The following is a 24,507-nucleotide window of genomic DNA, read 5'->3' as shown; positions in this document are numbered from 1 at the left end:
GTGTGGCGATTTGTGCCCGAAAACCAGATGAGTAATGGTACATATACAAGGCTTCATCTACACTAAAAATGTGACATAGTAGATGTATAGAGAACGTACAAAATCGCTTTATTGGCCTTTATTCATAGAAGTTCTGTGAGTCTTTGTGTACCGCGAAAAGTGCCAGGTCACAAGATTTATATCCATTCAAAACTTGAATCGATAGCGACGCCTTATTTCCCAACAAAGACTCCCTGATTTGCGAATCGGAAGATGATTGACACTATTGAATACGTATTGTAAACATTTTAAAATAACAATATTGTACTGAGCACCATATCGCCAAAAGTCCGTGAATCGATTTTAGAGAGGAGAATAATATATCAAATAAATATGTTTTCATCGTCAAAGTTCAAAACATCAAGTACATATGTAAACAAATGGTACCTATGTAAGGAAACAGCGTTGATGTAATTCTCCTATAAAGGGAATTTCCTAACACACATCTTCTACACCATGTTGTAAGTGAAGGCTCGCAACTTATATGATTGAGCATGATTGGGCGCAAGGTAATGAATATTAACAGGGTTAGCACTGCTGTGTGATAACCGGGATGGCATTGTATTGAATGTCAATCTACGGAAGAGTGCATCTATATAATAATGTTACGAATTTAGATATGAATAGAACAGGATAGCAAGACTGGTGAGAGAACTTTCGTGGATACAATAACAGGTATGGCACGGTGGTATAAAGCAAGGTTTAATAATTGTCGTATTTACGAGATTCAAAGACTAGAACACAATAACGATAATACCATCATCATTATTACCTCCTGGGTACTAGCCTCGCGCTATTTCGTACAAGCTATGTCATTAAGCCTCGTCTTTGATTCGTCTTTCGCATTAGACCGTAGACTAGAAATATGTACTAAGTTACCATGGTGAAGATCAATAATATTTAACTTGAACTTCTTAATATACGATCGACACGATTGACTGTTTCGATTGCAGCATCGTATCGGTAGGCCTACATCCTGGTCCCTATTTGGATCATCGAATCAACGCCAAGCGAAGTATCGCTAATAGTCCAAATGTTATTTGTATCACAACTATTACATGTTAATAAATCGGGGGATTCACACCGTGATCTTACGTGATACTTGTGATTTTCACGATCGTTAAAATTAGTATACTACTATACTCGAATGCTCAAGATATTATATTATTACATCGCCAGTACCGAGTAGATACGGGGATCGTTATATGATTACATAACAGTCATTGTGGAGTTAGCCTAGCTAGCTTTGGTAAATATTGACTTTACTGTAGCTCTAATCGTATATTATACATGGACGGCGATCTTATACTTCTGCTTTTAGAGCGCCAAAGCAACTAGATCAGCAGTTACGAATTTAAATCTGCGACAATGCTATATGCTTCATTCATTGATATTGGAATCATTTTATTATTATGAAACACCATTATGGGAGTTAGCAACTTTGCAGAATTGTGCTATGATTTGGGTCTATTCATAGAAACAGTGGAGGTTTGTAAAATGATTTAGAAGTGCGTTCAGATATAGTATACAAGTAGCCTACAGTGTACAGTACAAAATGTGTAAATGGTATTGCCTTATTACGGGAACCACGATTACCAAATATTAATACACAGTTGCACTGTCTGGTCTAGAAACATATGCATATTCCGCTGCAATAAAATAAAACGGACAGAAATGCTGAGAAAGCGCTTGACGATTTTCTTCGCAATTTTCACCATACTTTTCTGCAAAGGTCAGAAACTTGATCAAGATTCATTGGCAGAGCACCAGAGGTAAGTACCAGTGACCAGACTATTGACACCTCTTTTGCACGGGTAACTGCAGCAGCGCCATCACTTCCGCATTTCTGCAGCCCCAGCGTTTTATGAGTATTGAAATCACAAGAAACTGTATACGCAATGATAATGCTATATAGTTGTATTGAACATACTATACTCCTTTTACTGAATCATGTGATGTCATATACATGACGAGAATATTTTATAGGCTGCTATTTTGCATTGGTATATTTTGGGTCTTAGTATTGCTCCATTATCAGTATACACTAGGAATCGTGTGAACGTGAGGTTCATGTGTGAACCTCAGATATTTAGAGGTTCGTGTTCACAAACGAACCTTGGTAGGTTCCGCACTGTGAAACTTTTTCATGTAATGCAAATTATCATGTCATTATAACACCTTTGGTTGAAATTCACTGCATTTCAATTTCGGATAACTCTTGTGCATGGCATTGGCAACTTTAAAAAATCAATACTACCAAGCATGAACCTCGTCAATCTCAAACATTTTACTTGTTTTGTTACCAAGTTTGCTCGAAATATTCGACTTTCCGTTTGTGAATAGCTAGCGTATGTCTGCCGTGAGCTTGACCCGCAATCCCACAACATCAAGAACGGAATACACTACATGAACCATGTGGGTATTCAAAAATTTATGAATATTCAACCAATCAAAGCAAATGATAAAATGAATACGTCGTTGTCTACTGTGGAAAATCCAGCGGGCGTACGGGATCCATATTGATTGGATATGTCCATTGTGTAAATCCGCGTGATTTGGTTGTTGGCTACTGTATAAGTTGTTTATGGGGTAATATCGGAAGCTGGTATAGAAACCCGTTTTACAGTCTGCTCAATGTCAATGTAGCAATAGTCAGACTCCAAATACATCGTCCAGCCCTGCCTAGACTGTTAATGCATAAGCCTGTATTCCCTTGCAAGTCATCATCGAAATTGTTGGCAGAGCGACGGAAGATGTTAATTTTATGGGATTATTATGGGATTCGATTGCCCCAGTGGATACATTTGGTGCTGCTTAAAAAGTAAGCATGTACTTCAGCAAAGTGGCATAATGTGGCATGATTCGTCGCTAGGTATAGTGTAAATACGGTGTGTTCTACCTTTTTGTTATTAACGACCGCATTTCGATTACATTTATAGTGTACGGTTGGAATGACCCCCCCCCCCCCCTGGTGGCAAAATAATAGCTACTCATATTAGCTACTGGGGACTTCACGTCGCGGACAGTCCATGTGGTGTTTTGCAGCAATCATTGTTTTCCTGTGAAATAGCTTGCGCATAAAATTGTTCAATTAATGTTAATAAAACTTAATAAGATCCGCTGTTTAGTCGCACGAAGAGCGAAAGATATCACGACTTCCAATGGTAATGCGGATTAAGGGGGTGTCTTCGAATATTTCGAGAACAAAATTAATGATGATTCATTTTCGTGTTGGTATTGAACACTTCGTTGCATGTTGTCATTTCTTGACCTCCCATCAGGATTGCTGCTGTAGTCAAAATATATAGTAGAACAGGGGCTGTCCAACAGTGGGCCATGGCCCATTGGTGGGCCACGGAGCTATTTGGAAAATTGTAGAATTAATGAAAGTTTAGGTATATTAGGTATGTTATTCGCTCAAAAATATATTCGTATTATCGAATTATACGTTGACTACACGCGGATATACATCCGACTCTGGTGAAACGTAGTGGCGTATCGAGTCACAATGTACAACTCGAAAATGGGAGAGCGAAGGGCGACTCGACTATGACAACCTACGACTAACAGCAACGAAAACAATGTTGATTATCTAATTATATAATATATATAATTATAATATATAACTCGAAGTTAAGGCTTAAGTAATCACGTATTCCGGCAGGGACATGTGTCGTATGCCGATGAAAAAGATGTGCATTAAACTGAGACTGAAGTGTATTTTATGAAGAATTACGGTACTTCGACAGGTTGTAATATTGCAATACTATCAAGTAGTAACTTCCTGTGCAATTATACAGCACCATCACATTGAATCGTAATGTATTGAGGATTTGGCGATGCACATTAATCTTTGGAGTCGGTTTAAAATGCCCGGACTTGAAATCATTTTACATAACGTAACAGTCCTAAGACATACTATGCACATTGTAATGCTTGCATAATATAAAATTCCTTCTCAACTTCTATGTAGTATACCATTCACCAAAGAATTCATTGAACCTGGCCAGAAAGGTTATATCATTCCCCACCATAGTGGAAGTCAAACAGTGGATGCGATGATTATGTCATTCGGTTTCTCGACGTGAGTGGAGCAGTGGACTTCCATAATGTATACAGGTGCTATACGACATACACGGGTCGTACCCTAAACCCAAAATTGGGGGGAGCACGAAGGGGCCCATATTCTTGGGTCGTTTGTTCGATGAGATTTCTTCAACATGAAAATTTTCATGTCACTAGAGGCCTATAAATTTAAATATGATTATTAGGAGAAAAAATGCACATATTTCAGAGAAATTCGGGCATATTGGCGCCGGCGATTACCACGCATTGAACAGGACTTTGACTCTAGGATATGAGATGGGCCACAGAACATTTTCGGATCGGAAAATGGGTCACGGTCTAAAAAAGGTCAAGAACCCCTGTATAGGAATCACCCAAATGTACCTGGAAACCTTCATTCATGAGGCGCACATGATTCCAAATTGGTAGTTTTTTATTGGACAAATTGTTTTACTTGGTGGTTCTCATTTGTACGATGGGACTCGGGACACTACTATATAAAAATCGGAACGCAAGTAACCTTATGCGACCCAAAGCGCGAATTGATTTCTGAAGTTGGATCACCAAACTTTAAAAGATTTACATTCAATTCTCTACTTCTAATTGTATTTTGATGGCCGACAACACACCCATTATCCCAGGGGTCGCCAACACAAAATGGGTCGCGGGCCGCATAACAATGCTGTGCTCTCTAACATGAGCCACGAGCATAGTCACAACGCAAAAATAACACTGTTCAACAAAATGAAACAATTTTTTTAGGCAGAACAGCTGAGAGCCGTTTCTGGGTTTTATTGAGGTTGCTGATTACGAATATCACATTAGTTTTGTCGGATCAGATGTCTGTCAGAATATATTTATACCCCTAAAAAAGCCCAAAAGTACTGTATTTACCTTTAAATATTTCACTTGGTAGGAAGAAAATCGTAGTTTTTTTCTAATTTTATACTGCGCATAAATGGCTATTTGACTATTACGAACCCTCATCTCATTCTCAATCCTTCTATCAAAATTAACATGGCATGATGCGAAATATTTGTTTGTCAAAAAAGCAGTTTTCAAGCCTAAAAATTGTACTTTTGAAAAACGGAAATTCGTCTTCTCGTGTATCAATTGTTCATTCTACCAAGATTAAAGAGGAGTATAAACTTTAAAATTTGTCCTTGAAAGGCTTAACTACAATACTCATGTGTGTCTCATTTCTTTTGACTGGTAAATGGATAATTTTCCACTGAGTCAACAAAGTGGGTATACCAAGTAACCCTATCAAACGAGAAGCTTATATCTGGTAGTTTCGAATACCGATGAAAGATTCCAATTTCACATTAGGAGGAGTTCACAGCATGTAATTTCTCCTAAGATGTAGTAAATAAATCTTTTTTGTTGATCACAAAGCACCCAACTACAAACAGTTGGTCCGAAAATTAGTATGTGCATATCGAAAACTAGCAATAAACATGAGCATAGATCTTCACTTCCTGTTCAGTCATCTTGATATATTTCCCGAGCATCTTGTTTATAAGCAGGGGGTTCTACCAAGACATCAGAACAACAATAGAAAGATACCAGGGCAGATGAGATGAACCATTAAACATATTATGTCAAACCATTGCCGGAACCTTTCGAGAAACTGCACTAACTAGCTTGCAGGCGAAAATCATACGAAAAATCAATTTCGATTTAAAATATATCAATAATATTGTATTCCAACTGATTATTTCAAATTTACAATAGGTGGTTGACCTAAAACTGATTGAATTAATGCCACGTTATTTGAGTATCCAGGTAAATACTTATACACATGACTGCAATCTATTTATGTACATAATATACGTGAAAGTATGTAACTATGATAAATCTAATAACCCTAAATATAGTGCTGTTGCTGTATTTTGATTTAATATAGTCTTCTGTGTGTAAAAATAACAAGTAGATTGAATTTCTAAACTTTATAGTACGACTAAACCGATTTTAAATCTAGTAAATACCGCGAAAATCGAAGATTTTGGTCAAAATAGCTCCATTGGTTATCTCCACAACAAGAGCCAATTTGAAAAAAACTAAGGTCATATTCGGAATCAGTGTCCTTCAGAACCCCCAAAACCACTCTTACTTTGTCTGCCTAAAAATATGTGTTGACCAGTGTAATATATTATTGAACGAAAACAAATACAACAAAAAAACTGATCATCAATTTCATTATATTTTGAACTATGAGCTGCGCACAAGGCACGATACCTGACAATAACACTCTGTAGCGACTAAAACAGGGGCGGTATGCGTGGCCTACCTTTTTGCTATTCGATTACTCATGTAGCCCGCGACTGCATTCCGGTGCATAGTGGCAATGAACTAACTGGGGCCAATATCCACGTTAAATCTCCATGTGCATTGCCGGTGCACTACGGACTAATCTATATACTCATATCGGTTTACTATGCGCACCGAACCGTAAATATAATCATGTTATGAAGAGCGACATGGATTCATTCTGTAGTCGCGCGAAGTGCGAAAAGTTTTTCATGTTCATGAGTGAATTTCGTCATTAAATATAAGTATAGTTTCACATAATACTATCAAATATTTATCCTTTCTCGGCCTATATCATCAGGTTCACCGGTAGAATTGATGTAGGGGATGTCTTCAAGAACTTAAAGAAGTTCTTAATGCTGTGCTGCATCTTTGGGTGGGTCAATTCTCATTAGTCCCCTTTGTTGCATGCAGTTATTTCTTGACCTCATATGAGAATTGTCGGTATAGTGGAAATATATTGGATTCCCCCAAACGCAGGCCTACCAAAAAAAAATGGGGATGAGGAGAACATGATTAAATATTGGTATTTTTTTATGCGGCGCATCATTTTTCTCGGTTGTTCGCATCTCTGGGACTGAAATGACAAAGGACATTACTGTATTAAAATCCAAAATCAAATCGCATTGAAGCGCGCCAAGCGCGAAGAAAATTGCAAGAATGATTCATACGTCTCAATAATTAGGGAGTCAATTCGTAAATTAAATGTTTATAATATTGACGGCCGCCAACACATCCTTTGAATTAAGTGTCGACGGCCGCATAATTTTCATTCTACTGCTGCAGATTGGCCACCCCTGGATTACAGAATCGACATTTGGTTAGTAATAGACGCGGTAGCCTATTTGCTGGAAAACTATATCTATATACTCGTAAAATGGTCTTTTGGAGAGACCGAAGTTGTTTATCAATCGTCCCGGTCTTGGCAGTGGTGGGCCATTGTACATCAAGGCAATATGCCAAATGCCCATTCATATCAGCAAATTCCTCCTTCATAGAATGATATTACCATGCCGAACCGAAGGAATAGTGGGCACAGTAAAATGGCTTACTTCGAACAACGAGAACAACATAATGTTTAAAATGAAATCAATTTCGGCATTTGGAAATGGTTTACTGAGCGTTCTGCCGATATTTCTTCCAAATCAGGCCGCGGGTCGCAAAATATGACCTCGCGGGCCGCGTGTTGGTGACCCCTGCATTATCACATTATGTGTACAGAACCGCACGAATTTCGTTCTGCGGCCGCAGGTTGGCCTCCCCTGCCTTACAACTACATTATTATATCACTTCACCAAAATGTAGGTTGGTATTAATAATATGACGTCAGGTGACGTCATACGTTCACGTTCGCTCACAACCTTTCAAAAAGGCTCACGTTCACACGAACTTTCAGGGGTTCGTATCATCCCTAGTATACACAACCCCACGCCAACTGATATATACCTTATTTGACAATCGCAACTTCGACTCATGCCATCAATTACCACGATGTTACGTAGATCCACTGCTGAGATGGTGAAGTTAATCTAGAAATGAGAAACCAATTTAATATTACTTTTGAATGACTATCAACAAAAAGCCGCGGTTAGACTTCGTTATTGTGACGCCGTAGCAGAAGTATCCGGGTTAGATTTCGTTATTGTCACGTCATACGTGCATTTAGTTGATAAATGGTCAGTTCCAGAATTGAAAGTAGCCTTCAAGCCTACACGCATTGATAGAGCTCCAAGAGGAGATATCAAAACTATATGATGCACAATAGTCATTGCTTGTTACGGTTCAGCCACTATATATTACAGGGAAGCCAATAACGGTGACCGTTTGAGAATTATACACATCTGGATTTAACAGACGCGGGAGTGCAAATCAAGATCCGGCACGATTTCCGCACTGCATGCTCGAATCTAGCGGACCAACGTTATGGTGCGACGGATCGCGATACAATTACACATCTGACATTAGGATGATGGACTCTGATATTTCCGATATTGCCGACCAAATAAAAACGCTTTATATCAACGACAGTCGGCTGCTAGCTTTAGAAGTCGGTGAGTAGAACATTTGTAAAATAGCATTGGCAATAAACTCCGCTGCAGCTATATACGTTTCAGCTATAATTTGGTGTTGCAACTTTTGCCAAAAACGGATACATGGGTGTGATTTTGATATGATATGCTTGATAGTGTGGAAGGTTAGGCCATGTAGAACAGTAACTCAGACAATGTCGAAGTATAGTTTAGGTTTATTTTATTTTGCCAATTCAAATATTTAAATTCGTCACCTGAGACTCAATAACTCTTTCTGCCTACTTCCAACTCTATGTTCGAATGGTTTACGTTCTATAGGTCGGTTAAATAACGACGAACCTTCAATACGAATCCAATCTATCATTGTTCAACATTATAGAATCATGAGAGAATATGATACGATTACTTAGTCAGAAAACACATGAACATGAGTTTGGCAGGTCATGGAAGACATGGAATAGTTGCCTAACATGAAGGCTAATCACGCAGTGATGATTAGAATTATTCAATTCGAATCATAACAACCAACCTATGCCAACTTAAATTATTCGTGAATACTTCTCAGAACATTGAAGATGTTATGGGCTATATTTAAGCTTCTTTATTGTCAAACACATCCTTTAAAATCGACATTTCAATTCTATGTAGCGCGCCTGAGGTGCCGATAATGCTAACCATTACGGTGTCGATGATTAATAAATTGTTTTCTATCGAGGCATAACACGCGCTTGGCACTTGCTTTATCGATGCTCAATACGTGGGTTTACTCTACATGTTGTGCCCTCGCAATGATTGGTATGTAAGTAAATAAGTACGTTTATCTATAAGCTAAGTGGGCGTGGACCAAATATGGGGCACTTGAATGTGTGCCGAGTTATATCCGTATCGCTGCAAGTGGCCACTGACGCGCTTACGCAGCCCACACTGCATAGACATAGTAGTTAAGACTAACCTTTACATGATACACTTGAAGAAAATATTTTTTCAAGACTTTCTTATATATTTGAACCAAAATCATGATGTCGAATAGACCAGTGGTTCTAAAACTGGCAGGCGCGAGCATCTGAAGGGGGTGCGAATATGCGGTCAGTCAGCGGCTTCATACTTATCGCTCTGTCTGAAGTCCGAATTTCTTTTTTGAGAATTCTCTCATGAACAGTCATAACCTTCCATGCCGTCAAACCATCAGTTGGGATTGCTATCATTCTGTTTGCATTTTGTGATACAACGATAACGGGGCACTAACTTTTTCAGTATCATAAAGGGAGAGGTGCGTGTCTAATAATAGTTAGAGAACCACTGAACTGGACAACAATTAAATCGCAATTGGGCGGAGCACAAAGAGGTAACAGAACCAGCATGCTTGATCGCCTGTATGGTTACACATCGTATGACTTCAACAACAATATTGATTTTAATGTCGAGTGTGTGTAGTCTGAACAATATGTTCCGTAGGCGAACTATATTTCACGTACATATGTGTAGAATACTTATCGTATGACATCTTTTTTGTTCTCCCTTCTGAACAAATACAAGTCCACCTGCGCATTAGTTGATGTTTTGTGATGCTAATATGGGCGTCTACACATTATCTTAAATTTACATTTCGACTACAAAGCAAACAAACAGGTCTAGTGCGATATTGTTAAACCTGTCAACAAATATCTTATTCAATTTTGATCAAACGCTGGATGGAAGAGATTATATATTTCCTGCTCGCCATTCTGTTTACTGCGATATACCGGCACACAGATTGGTGTAATATCCCTAGCTAGGCTACTATTGTGATTGGTAAAATTTTGGTAAGCATATGAAATGTCATTTGAGTGAGTTAGGGATACAATTTTCGCAAAATGACTTCAATCAATCATATCATAGCTATGGGTTCCATTCAAATTTCATTCCACAAAACATGTTTTAAACACATCCGCCTAAAACAAATTTCAACAATTAACCCATTCTCATAAAAGTATTTATATAAAATTGAAAACTCAATGGGGCTTGAATATTCTTGAGAGACCATGCCGGATGATCGTGACGTATACTTACATTAGAAGACAATGATAGCATGCGATGCGATATCGAACCAAGACACAGTTGGTATGACTCTGATATCATGACATCATGATATCAGCATGCATGTATATATATATGTCAGTGGCGGCTCGTGACAATATCGGGTAGTGGGGCAAGGGCTGCAAGCGACTTTTTATCAAGATGACGTCACAATGGCGTTTTCCAACGTAAACAAGTAACTTAATGATGGTACGGTAACATGAATTTCCCGGCAACAGTGATTTTAACGTATGTGCCACGAAAGGTCCGCCAGTGAGCTGTGACTTGAAGTGTGGTAACTGCGTAAACGGCGTACGGAACAAAGATTCAACACGGTTCATGTTCGCACTAGACCTGACTAATTATCTGCAGAAATGGAAATGACTATTCCTCGAGAGATAGCGTAAGCCTAATTGGAAAGGTCAACGAGTTCGGACAGATACGCAATTGTTATCTCATAGATTGGGCCTGTCATATTGAATCCAAATCATCATTCTGAAGAACTAAGAATAGCAGCCTTGGAACTTCGGTCTCGGTACAGCATAGGAGATTTTGGCCTTGAAACTGGAGACTGTAACACGACACATACGGCTTTATTACTGTCTATAGGTCTGCTGCGAAATCGCCATTGGAAAATATATTACCGAATAAATACGTGGATGAAAGCCTTAAACTTAGTACACTGTTACATGACATCATCGAGAAGTGGCCTCATGGCCCTTTTCGGTATGGTACACTGTCAAAATTAATGCGAACAGACCAACACCGAATTTTGCGTAAAATTTACTGAGGAATAGGCTGATCAAGTGATCAGCTGTTAGCCGCCATCGAAAACGAAATAGCTATCGCGCTTAACAAGGGGTTGTAAGCAAATGGCTTGAACGCCACAATTTCACGGTGAAATTGACATTGGAGAATATAATATCAAAGTAAATATTTGAATGCAAACTGAGAATGATATCATCATCTCAGTTAACGTTACCGCAGATACACCGGCTTTTGCGTGAAATCCGCAATGCGTTGTAAGGGTCAGATCGGAGCACATCTCTACCACACTCGACCTTGAAAACGTAATTACTACCCTAATCATTGAGTGTCAACCTTGAGACTTGGCACAGCGTTCGATACTAAAATCTAGACATACCGTGCGAAAGCTTATGACGGATCTAGGTAAGGAGCATCGTTAATATCAATAGAGACCAATACCGGCTTTGCGTATGATCTGTTAGCGATAAATGACGATGTCAGCTCTCACTCGAATTAGGAAACGAAATTTCTACTAACACAGTTCAGTGACAAACTTAAAACTTGGTACAGCGTTCGATACTAACATTAAGACTTACCGTGCCAAATGTCATAACCGATCTCAGTATTGTACATCGTCCAAATCAATGCATACCAATACTGGCTTTTGAGTAAAATCTGTTTGCGATACATGACGGATCAGCGCACACTCAAGTTAGGAAACGGAATTACTACCCTAAACGTTAAGCAGAAACCCTGAAACTTGGGGCAGTGTTAAATACCACAATCACGACATAACATACCAAATTTCAAGAGTTTTCATGGTGTGAAACACCATCAAAATCGACCTCTACCTGCAAAGGTCGACTAAACGCATATGACGGTAACCGAGTTCAGCTATAGGTACGATTGTTACATCACACCTTAGGGGCACAGAGCTATTGTGCCCCGGTTGCTCGGTAATTTATGAATAGAAGAGAGTAAATCACCGTTTCTTTATTGTGCGCGGCTTTGAGAGAATAGATAGTGAAAGCTTATTATGAGCGCTACCGGGGCATGCCCCGGCTAGGCATTCGCAAAGCGAAAACACAGAAGAGAATTCGATTTTCGCAGCGACTTCGCTATATATGGGCATTTACAAGCGAAAGGACAAGAAGAATACCATTTTCGCTGTGATTTCGGTATATATAGATTGGTGTGCGTCTATAAATTGTAAAGAATTGTTATTGAACAGAATTTTAGGTGGGGCAATGCCCCAGTTGCCTTATAGGACGAGCCGCCACTGGTATATGTATAAGGGGTTTTATGGTGCTCGATTATTAAGGTCTTGTGCACCAGGCCCGAGGAAGCTATATAGTTAAATCAGATGCGTCTACCAAATACAACAAATTCTACGACCGGAATAATCATACGCGGATCAGTCTACAGACAGTCCAAGTTGAAGCTTACACTGCTATGTTCAGCTACATTTTTTAAAAATTTTCACTGGTGATCGTATCGAGGACTCGTCAGTAGGAAATGTTCGACAGTTTCTGGTACGCTGCACGTTTCGCAGAGACCACTGTCATTACAACTCATGCGATGGGAGAATAGTTCAATTTACAGTGTCCAGTTTGTAGTCGCAGTACAGTTGATGATTCCTTCGCGACAAATTTTGTGGAGTGCAGCATGCAGGTTTTATCACTAAATCCAGAATCACATTCTGATATTGTTTTATATGGGTGGTCATGTGACTATGCGGAAAGAGAATATTGAGAAAATATTTTTCAACACTAGATTGTTAAGTGGTCCATGCTTGCCCCAATTGCAAGTCATTTCCCTAACCTTGGTCTTAATTAGGCGGCTTATTTTCAATTTTTTAGTGAGCTTCTGTGAAAGACGTTAGGTACATGCTAAAGGGATTTGTAGTCTTGAAAATGCTACGCAATCTCAACTAGGGTTATCATATATTCAGGCGGGCTTTCACATTTCTCAAAACTGACGACGTTTGTAGCGGAAGACAACTTCCTTGTCCATTTGAAAGCAGGAACTTTCAAGCCGAACTCACTACTAGAAACCATTGATATTTCGATGAACCGAATTGGCGTTATCGAGGACGGGGCATTTGAAGGTAAGACCACAAAATTACCATGCTAAATGAAGTATTTAGATAGCTGCGATGTCTTAAACTACAGATTATTGTGTGTTGTTTCAACAAAAGATTCCGGGCACATATTGTATCATGGGCCAGATGTACAACTGTCCATTCTGTATATTGTCATAGTAACCTCAGGTCATATAAACTACTTAAACTAGTTTTTAATTCCGTTAAATTCCAACATTCCAGGTTTGGGCTCTCTTATCCATCTGGATATTTCATCAAATAGCATCAACAAAATTACGAGACAAAAGTTCAGAGGGCTCCGAAGCTTGGAGTATTTGTCATTGAGCGGCAACCAGCTGCAAATAATCCCTGGTCGTGTTTTCATTGATTTAAAACGACTTAAAACGCTGACGTTGAAAGGTAGGTACCTAAAGTGCGACGTAGAACCGCTATTCACTTTCTTGTTTATATCGTGACTGCAGATAACAGCATATCAGAGATTCGATCGTCTGCGTTCAGTGAGCTCGGAGCTGTCGAAGTGTTGGATCTGAGTTATAACGCAATCAGTGAAATCAGAGTGAAAACATTCAAGCCAATGAAAAATCTCCGCAATCTGAATCTGCGTCACAATGCAATTAGGGATTTTCCGTATGATCTGAAGGTTAACTAATTTTTCCCTAATTATTTTGACTTTTCTCCTGTGTAGCCTACTAGTGGTTGTAATAGCTTTGCTTTCACAGTGCCATTTTGACGAATTATGATGTGACCATGACATCAATATTTGACTATAAGTTACATTGGTGTGTCTGTCGCTTGCCTGTCGCTTCAGAAAACTATTTAGTAAGTGGCATTTTTACCGGAGTTTACCGATATTTTTTAAATTAAAGATGGCGCGCAGGGTTGTAATGACTCGAGTCCGACTAGAGTCACCATTTTTTTGATGACTCGACTTGACTCGATTCATTTTCTCAAAATAAGGAATGACTCGACTCGAGTCTATCTGTGTATTGACTTGACTTGGACTCGAGTCATTGCGCATGACTTGAACCAAGTAATTGACTCGAGACTAGGACGGCCAAAACCGATATTTCATTGTAGTTTCGAAGAATAGTAAAGTAACCACACTATTGGGATTTCGTCTATTTGGTACTGGTACTTGAGAATGCGACCAGAAACTGCTAAAAGTGAGGAAAGTTAGTATATTATACATGCGAATCATTCAATATCACCAAACAGCAGTGACGTGCGGTGAGGTTCATGGCTGGTGAGGCACGCCCCCCCCCCCCACATACACACACAACACGCACGCAAGCACGTAAAGCACCTGATAAAGAGACCTAAAATGTTAATAACAATAGCAACGGGTATAGAGAGCATTTTCTTTGCACATTGATAACCGTTGCAATTCCAAATTTTATACAGATATACAGATAGGACTGGTCCTATTGTGCTAAATGGGCAAGTTTAGACAAATAATAATTACTATCTCTTCAAGTATAGGCCTTCGGGTATAAATTATTTGAAGAACATCAAAAACAAGTCCTCAGTTACATTTTTTTAGTGAAAAAACACTAGATTTGCGGAATTTCGAAAGAATATGCACTAGGTCAAGTCAAAATACACTAGATCCAGTGTTTAGGAGTGGCACCACTGACCACAAACAACAACGCAGGCTTTGTAGGTACTAGGTTTATGGCTATGGCTTTCACACACCACAATAAGGGGTTAAAGCAGGGGTGGGCAAACTTTTGAGCTCGCGGGCCGTATTCAACATCCGAATCCATTCGTGGGCCGCACTATATAGAAATGGATGGGATCATAAATCAAAAAGCAATATTAGTATTTGATTATAGTGAGGACATAGAGATAATGCATATGCTTATTTAAAACAAACAAACCATTTCTTTGATGATATCGGACACGCGTCAGAAACAGTGTCGAGATTTCATAGGCCGGTCGACCTCAATGATCAATTTGTCAAAACTATAGAGATGAAATTCGGTTGTCCCGATTCTTAGAACAGGATTGAAATTTAAATCTGTGAGCAGCGATCTGTTCATAGATTTACTAATTCCACTTTCGGTTCAGTTCCAGTACACACAATTCTGACAGCATCATAACCATGTTAGCTACAAACACGTTTCTACTATTTGCAGATAAAATATGAATACCATACAGAGAGCGAATCTACATTAGACACGCGCCAATCGTTTTTTCTAAGCACATCACTAAAATGGTGTTGCCAATCTGAAATCACACTCGTGATCCGAATTATGTCCATCTCGTTTACGATTTCTGTGATGTTTAGCAGTTGAAACCTTTCAAATTGCGTGGGCCTTGAGATGGTCGTGCCAGAAATTAAACATAAAAACAATATAGGAAGTATTTACCTTAGAGCAGTGGTTCTCAAACTTTTTAAGACACGGCTCCTTTATGATGGTGAATGATTTCGCGCCCCCTTATCGTCACATCAGAAAACGGAACCAGGATACTAGCAAACGGATAGTTTGATGGCATGGAAGGTTACGATTGTGAATGAGAGACTTCTAGATATGAAATTCAGATTAAATACAGATCAAAAAGTAGGAATTGGGTGTAAATCGCGCGCCACGCGCGAAAAATGTTTTCACTTGAGCTTAGCTTCGCGCCCCCCTTCAGATGCCTTCACGACCCCAAGGTGTGCGCCCCCTGTTTGAGAACCACTGCCTTAGAATTATCTTGGTGAAATATACTAAGAAAAACTTTATTCAAGTCCTTGCATTAATTCGCTATTTGGTACGCATTTAATCAATATTTTTAATAAGTTTCTTACGGCTGTCGCGGGCCGCACAAAACGGTGTCGCGGGCCGCATGCGGCCCGCGGGCCGTAGATGGCCCACCCCTGGGTTAAAGGGATCGCAGTCGAACACAGCATAAAGGACACGAACAACGACAATGAAGCATTAGCAAGTAGCTATCACATACCCCAATTTAGCGTAGCTATGAATGCAAAATACAAAACAGCTACATAAGTAAGGGAATGTATTAGCTTCGCATTACGCATTGACCGTCGCTTATTATATAATTTCTCCAATACCGTTGGATTCCGAAATCGATAGCGCGTTTCAAAATGTTTCGATTGTCCAATTGTTAGCGAATAGTGCATGAAGCAGATTCGTTTGTGCCTCACCTAGCGATTGTTTCTCTACGATGACATTGTCTGTAATAAAGGCGAAGGTCACCTTCCTCGGCAATTTTTGAGGGTTCTGGTGCCCTGACACTGTTAATATTTAGATATCCGGAATCAGTGTGACCATAGCGTTTCATTGATACCAGTTATTGAGAATTCCGAGCTATTTATGATCAATTGCATTGTTGCAGATGAGGCACCACCCGCCCGTGCCTCACCTGTGCCTCATCTCACGTTTCGCGGTGTATTTTTGATGATAATGATGTAAATTGATGATGTTGGATGAAAAAGATGTTCAAATTTAGTTATTTATGAGCGTGGATGTGTAACATCAATATAATCATCGACTCATGGAGAGGTTTCACAATTTTCACTTACTCATCCAGACGACAGGTGAGGCACTGCCTCACCTGCCTCATTGGACCGCACGTCACTGCCAAACAGAGTTATAAAAAGTGGGTTTAACAAGACTTTAACTGGAAACTGAGTAGTCAACATAATGACTTAGACTCGGACTCGAGTCATAATAACATGACTCGGACTCGACCCTCTGCTCGACGACTTGGACTGGGACTTGACTTGGTGGTGAATGAAAATGACTCGACTTGACTCGAGTCAAAACTATAAAAGTGCGATTGACTTGTGACTCGGAGCCATGTGACCTGGTTACAACCCTGATGGCGCTAACCCCTAAAAGGTTCCGGTTCGTGTTAGCATTAACTAATGTAAAAGGCAAGATAGGAACTGTGGTCACGTGACATGAAGTTGCTTTTCAAACACCTAGTAGTTTTCTGAAATTAATATTCGGTAGCGTGAATAGGACAGCATTTTTAGTCCTTAGGACTGAGAGGGCATGTAATGAATATACTCGCCTAGGAAAGTCGATTTGATTTGATTATTTCCTATTGACAATTGCTCATTTTAATAACACAAGTCGTTCATGTTTTATTCGTATCATCGCACAAGTGATTTTACCTAATGCATCTCCTTGTTCTCTTTTCGAAATAAATATCTGTACGTGATCGATCGTTTTAGGCTTTCACAATTCACCTGCGAAATCTTGATTTGGGATCGAACCATCTTCAAAACCTTCCTGAACAGAGTCTTCGTGGGCTAACCGAATTAAGGTACGTATAGCTTAATAATAGATCTTTTAATTGGTGCCCAACTACACGTACAATGTGGTCATTGAGCAAGAGAACGAAAACCTTGATATTCGGCATGGAAATAACTGTGGATAATGACCGTTTTCCTACAACAAAGAATAAACTCAATAAATTATATTTGGACGCGAATGTTAACGTTTCAGTAGTCAGCACTGGTGTAGGGTATCGAGTATAGGTGTTAACTTTACATCTGCTTGAACTCCCAAATGTAGAGGATTGCACGTCAGTCCGTATATTACTTAAGATAATTTTATGTCACTAGGGTTTTGCAAATCGACCACAATTCACTGACGAAGATTGACGAAACAACATTTCAAAGAAATCTTGCTCTCGAATTTTTAAACCTCAGCACGAACGCAATCGACGCAATACCACCAAATGCCTTTTCCAATAATCGGTAAGAAATCTGTTTCATTATCTTTTGATGTGATTAGCTTACGCATGGCAGTTGAATCGATTACCCGCACAGAGATAAAGATGTATACAACCATCATAGTAGCTCATATTCACGTATTGATAAATATTCGTAGCATATCGCATGCGTTACGTCAGTGGTTCTCAAACCTTTTGGACCCCCCTTTATTATAGTGGAAAATTTCGTGCTCCCCTTACTGTCATATAACTAAATGCAACCAGAATGTTAGCAATCCCAAAGAATAGCTTGATGGCATGGATTATGGAAGGTTATGACTGTGGATGAGATAATTCTCAAATATGAAATTTGGACTATACACACAGCAATAACTATGAATTGGAGGTAAGTCGCGCCTTCGCGCCCCTTGTGATGCTCTCACCCCCACAAGGGGGGCGCACCCCAAAGTTTGTTACGTTACGTCACTTGAGAGTGCCAAAATTACATGTGGGTTTTTTACGGAGTGAGGTCAACACAATTCATTTGACTTTAAAGGTGCTTTCTTTATTACCTTCATAAACTGCATCATTTTGTATTCTCGTATAGAGCATTTATAGTATTTTACGAACAGTTCCAAGTACCGCCGCAGAAATATAACCCCGATGTCGGCAACTATAAATTTCTTTGGACAGTTGTTGCTACCACAAACATAGGAGTTAGTTTCCAAAGTGAAATTCGTTTAATTTTAGTATTATAGTAAAATTTTTGAACTTAATAAAATATCTTCCGATTCAGCACTATATTTTGAATATTTGACATAATATTGTATGCAATAATACATGCAATGAATGCATTGCATCGACTTTTCTCGCTTATGCTTGATCCTCCGACCAAATCAGAGAATTTCCACGGGTCGTTCGCTGTTCCATTGTCATATAACCTGACCGTAAAATATATGTTGGGCGAGGTCAATAGCGCATTCTCTTAAATAAAATTTATGTATGTGTAAGCAAATCATGCGGGTCGTAGATAGGTACATTGCAAAGTATAACCGAATTTACTTTATGGCAGTAAATCACGTAGATCAGAAACCGTAAAAATGACGCAACCCACTCCAAATCAACGCACTTTGACAACCATCAGTTACATATCAAAAGCTGTTCTTACCGAATTCCGTTCCATTAGCATTCGAGAATTATGACAGTGGCGGTCAAAATTGAAATTTTTCTCCTTTGTCGTGGTACTTAAGGAAACTTTGCCTGTACTGGAGTTATTCGGCTAAGTAGTAATATTTTAGAATACTTCAACTTATTCTTGAACAGTTATTTTTTGAATTACTCAAGTTTGACAATTTAGATGTTGAAAAGTGAAGAGTTGTTTCGGAATAAGTTTAAGTCACATCGCTATGTTCAATTATGATAACTGCATCATGTGATAATCCCTGTATCTCGGCAACTGAATATATTACGTCGTTTCCTCAATGTATAGCGTAATTAGTTATTTCGCTTTAGTCGTCAAGACACATTTTGTAATCACAAAAGCATAGCCAGCATCCGTCGACTACTGAGAGTATGCGACGTGTTGACCAAACCTACGTTCTGAAACTAACTTCCAGACCTTCAAATATTACCAGCACTTGATATAATTTTGTCATGATATGTTATGGAAATCTCCAGTTATGTTTCCAATGGGTAAAAATTGACATGCTTCTATCTCTACTTGAAGAGCAACAAGTAGCAATTTCTACACGCGCCTTATTGAACCAAGTGCATTGTGCAATATGCATGCAAGATTCTTCGCCATATTCAAATCAGCTATACAAATCCCCGTGTAAGGAAGGTACACACATTATCTAAACAGACAAAAAGCGTATTTTATATTCTAAAATATGTCTCTTTCCACGAATATCCGAAGTCTCAACTAGAAAATATATATTTCAGGAATTTATCCACGTTGCTTATGCGAGGGAACCATTTAAGAACACCCGAGAAAGGATGGTTTTCAAATTTACATAAATTGGCAAGCGCGACAATTACTATAGACATGGACGACAACGACTGGTGGTGCGACTGTGACACGAAATCATACGAAGTAAGATGATAGGAAATACGATCTCAATTTATGTAGAAGCTGCATAGTAGACCACGTATACGACCACTTTGAGCGCTGACGTATGCAATAGTTTACTTCCGTTTAGTACATTTGATGCGGTATAGCTCCAATCGAAAACCGAAGAGGGCCCGGTGCCGTTCAGTTTTTGTGTCGAGCACGGATGATTTAAAAAATATATGGAATCATTGTGAAAGCCTGAAAACTGCGTAATTTGAAATGAATTTCTCATATCCACAATAGTATACTAATACTAGCATTTCGCGAGTTAAACTTAGAAATTATTGTAGTATGGTGCAGAATAATCTTCTGCAATTAGTTTTTGCTAATTTTCATGTCTTCCGATAAGTTCATGATATTATTTTAAAATTGTTCTCTGATTCGACAATCATCCACATGACTTCGACTTATTGACGTGAACCATGATATATTTATTGGTGGTGACATAAAACACCACCAACGGTATCATTTGAACCCGTCCACGCCGTTGTTTTGTTGGTGCCAGAAAAGAATCATAATCCTATGTTCCCAAATTCGCAGCCTTGATTACGGTAATATGCCAGAAATATCAGAGGATGAACGAATCAAAAGTGCGGCAAATATATACACTTTTCCATGTATAATACCACGCTACCGACAGCACATAGCTTTGTATATGCCTACTCGCCAGAATCATTTCACCCTTTTCAGAATTACGTCATTGAATTAGCGAACCGAGGCGAGTCCGACCTTTTGGACCAACTAGACATTGTCTGTAGCAGCAACAAAGAATACACGGGACGGCTGCTAAGCCTGGATATTTATTGCCCACAATATGGCTCCACGACATCTACCACTAACAGCCCGAAACCATCGCCGAGTTCAAACCCTTCTACTACTACCGCTATAAGTAAAGCTACCCGTCGATTATTCGGCCTAGTCGGTGTGTTAGATGAATTACCAGCTCAAACTTCTTCAACAATGAAACTCATTTCAACAACTGCAGAAATATTGAGATCGAGTGAAAAACTGAACGAAGCGATGCCCGCATTTCAGGCAAATCCTTCCCCTATTATTTCAGAACCCGAAAGCAACTCTATCTCCACTCATGCTGTGGTCATTGCAGTCGTTATTGTTGCCGCTGCTTTGATAATAGGCCTGATTATTTTTCAAAAAAGAAGCAGAAAGGGATACGCCACCCCCTTTCGGTCATCAAGGAGAAAACGGCATTCCTCCACGCAACCGATGCTAGAGGATCGTCTATACAGTGTGGAATTAACGGATCCTTTCAGTGAATCGGATGAAGATAACCCAGCTCGATTAGATCACGAGCTTCACCCAATGGGATTAACGCAACATGCTGGCGATAATGATAGATTCTTCACGCCGAGTTCAACACCGCAAGTGAACAGTCGGACAGAACATGGTGCTGCTTGACACTGCAGATTATACGCGGAAATGAAATAAAATATCCGGTTGCATCATCCGAACTTAATAGCTCCAAGCGGACGTATGGCATTTAAAGCGCTGACAAACCGAGTTGAAGTGTCTCATTTAACTATCATCGCTACATTGAACGAAAGAGAAAAGACAAGTCTTACCTTTGATACGATGTTGCGCATCGCTTTAATTCAGTAGGAATGCTCAATGCACCTGAATGCGTTCAGAATCGTTATTGATATCAGTCGCAGTTGCCCTGGTTCTAAAGGCCTACGCTTCTGACGCGGTAAAAAAACGACAGTTGAGCTTGCGAATATATCACCCCAACAACTTACCTTCATCCAAACCCTAACATCAACATTAACCGTTAACATGACGTTAGCCATGTATCCTTAGCCCATATGCTCAAGCGTCACATGGTATTGTGTCGTATGCTATGCCCAGGACCATCAGTTACAACTATCGGGCGCAAGTAACCATACTATCCAAACAGTGTCCCTAAAATATTACAGAAATATTATCTAGCATACGTACTGATTGGCAGTTAGATATATGCGGCTTTAGACAAATTTTGATCTAGCAGTTATAAAAATTCACCGATAAAATGAACATAATGTTACTCAAGCTGTTTCTCTTATGACAATACTTCCTCTACCCTTGTCTACAATGGTTTCCCTGCGACGTCATAAATCGATATCGCCAATAACCGTCATTTTTCTGGAACGGATATCATCCAGGAGATTTCATCGAAGGTAAGAAAGTACATCCAATTCGTCGCAGTAGCCTACTCAAGTAAGTGTTGATTACTTGCACTACTTAATAAAGTGATTAGGTTTCAAACTACTTCACGTTCTACTTCCAATTTTATAGCGAACCGTACTTCTTGCGCTATTATTTTGTAGAGCATATAAAGTAGTGATGAGGTATGGTTGTAGTTTTCATAACAACGATTCTCTATTCCATGTATGACAACATGTATTGTATATAGTCATATAGAGAGTATTATTCGCTGTATGTCATCTATCGCGCAATGTTCGCTACTGCACAACATTCCTGATATAGTTCAATATCAATCCATTCAAAGTTCTTCTGTGTTCTATCAATGCGTCAATAAACTTCCTTTCGTCTTTCTTCTGATTATGTGCGTCTAATTATAAAAATTCAAATATGCATAGCCTACCAACCCAACTTAAATAAAATGCCATGAATTTGTGATATTCCATTCGTTTTATGAGTAGTAGCCTACATGCATTTCAGGTACTCCATGTAAGATCGTGAAAATTACTCATTCACTTTGACGCGTTTGTGATGTCAGGAGAAACACTACTGCTTCCGGTTCTTATTTTATAATATTAAAACCAGCAGGACATGCGGATCAGAAATTATATTTTACGAATACCCCAACGCTAAGCGTTATTGTAATGCACTGAGTGCCTCGTCACGAGAACGGGATTCAATCGGCACATAATTATAAGTGTAAAATTTTTAAATTGTGCGATAGAAAGGTACTTCAATCTCGAGAGAGAGAGTCATTATTTGTCATCCAACCTTTACACATAACAAGCAGAGAGCAATAATGGTGGTACAGAAAATACGTGTGCACAGTACTAGCACAGTACAGCACAGTGCTCAGTACTAGATAGGAATCATTGATACGACCTCGGAGGTCAACTATAAGTCTGGTCACACTCGCATCAAACAGGTGCACATGTCTCTACGCAGTTAAGCTGTAACAAAAGTTGGCTGAAAATGAAATAGAAAATGTAAATAAGTATTAGGAGATGCTAGAAAATCAATGAAGCATTTTATCACAATATAACACGGAAAATGTATTGCAAGATCCTATAGCTCTGCCATATTTTGCGTCACAAAAATACGGATGGATCTACGGTTACGCGGAAATCATTTATTAGAATTCGCATCTGACTTTCAATCACGTCACTGGTATCAAGACAGAGTCGATGGTATCAGTGATGAATTATTTCAGTTCGAAGTAACAATAAAGCGATCTCTCTTCATCATATCACGTATACGGGAGGTATTTGACCGCCAATGTGGTCAAATTCCCTGGCAAGCCTTATCCCCGGAATTCCCTGGTGATTTTCCAAAATGCAAGGCCAAAATAGATAGTCGGTGTCGTAAGCGTTGTTAACACTCATTTAGATCTCTGTTTCGTCGCATTAACTATACCAGTGCTCTTCAACCGGGGTGTTCGTACACCCTAGGGTGTACCAGAATCTTCAAAGGGTTTACCACTCGGATGGGGTGTACAGGGGTGTATCAGATCCGAATTACAATGAGCCGATGGCTAGCTATCACAAAGGCAGGTTTATGCGTCAGTACAGGTTGACGGCTGACGCACTGGTTAATGAGCAATATGGCAGTGCTCTTCAACCGGATGTTTCGTACACCCAACGGTGTACCATAATTTGTAAAGGGTGTACCACTCGGATTGGGTCTACAGGGGTGTACCAGATCCACATTAGGGTGATACGATGACTATATAGCTATCACAATAAATACGCCAGTTTATGCTTCAAAACAGATTGACTGGATGTGTAATATCGTACAATGTGATGTCATAAGCAAATGTTTCTAATCATTTAACCCTTGGTAATGGACTTATTACTTCCTTTTCGAGTAGCGTAGGGTGGAGTTAGCATGTGTTCAGCTTGCGATATCTGTCTGATGATTCTCGAGGAAACCACCGCTACAGCTCGGACATTTTGAATTGGTGCTTCCTGCGGCCAGCTTATGAATAGCGCAGAATACATGCTTGCGCAATGCGCAGCCAGGGGGTCGAGCTTGCGAACCACTGCGTTAGATGGTGGTCCAGTAACGTCGAGCCCTGATTCGTATTTAGCATTTCCTATACGTTGCAGCCTTGCTCATTGTTCACCCTTCTTTCGGCTAGGCCAGGGGTGCTCGACCTGCGGACGTATACGGCCTCATTCAGCCGCAATTTT

General features: G+C 39.5%; 1 protein-coding gene across 1 annotated transcript; it reads left to right on the top strand.

The window, feature by feature from the left end:
• Nucleotides 1-1,382: 1,382 nt before the first annotated feature.
• Nucleotides 1,383-23,015, top strand: LOC145433983 (uncharacterized). The gene is made up of 9 exons (XM_080311252.1): nucleotides 1,383-1,811; nucleotides 8,269-8,465; nucleotides 13,198-13,353; nucleotides 13,570-13,746; nucleotides 13,809-13,987; nucleotides 17,531-17,622; nucleotides 17,924-18,058; nucleotides 19,954-20,104; nucleotides 20,813-23,015. The coding sequence occupies exons 1-9, from the start codon at nucleotides 1,603-1,605 to the stop codon at nucleotides 21,536-21,538; spliced, it is 2,022 nt and encodes a 673-aa protein (XP_080167378.1). The 5' UTR covers nucleotides 1,383-1,602; the 3' UTR covers nucleotides 21,539-23,015.
• The last annotated feature ends 1,492 nt before the right edge of the window (nucleotides 23,016-24,507 follow it).

The sequence above is a fragment of the Botryllus schlosseri genome, chromosome 1, assembly GCF_051294905.1.
Source record: "Botryllus schlosseri isolate E-star chromosome 1, Bs_hap1, whole genome shotgun sequence".
NCBI classification, from domain to species: Eukaryota; Metazoa; Chordata; class Ascidiacea; order Stolidobranchia; family Styelidae; genus Botryllus; species Botryllus schlosseri.
The sequence above is the reverse complement of the archived record's forward strand: the minus strand, read 5'-3'. Positions and strand labels throughout refer to the sequence as shown.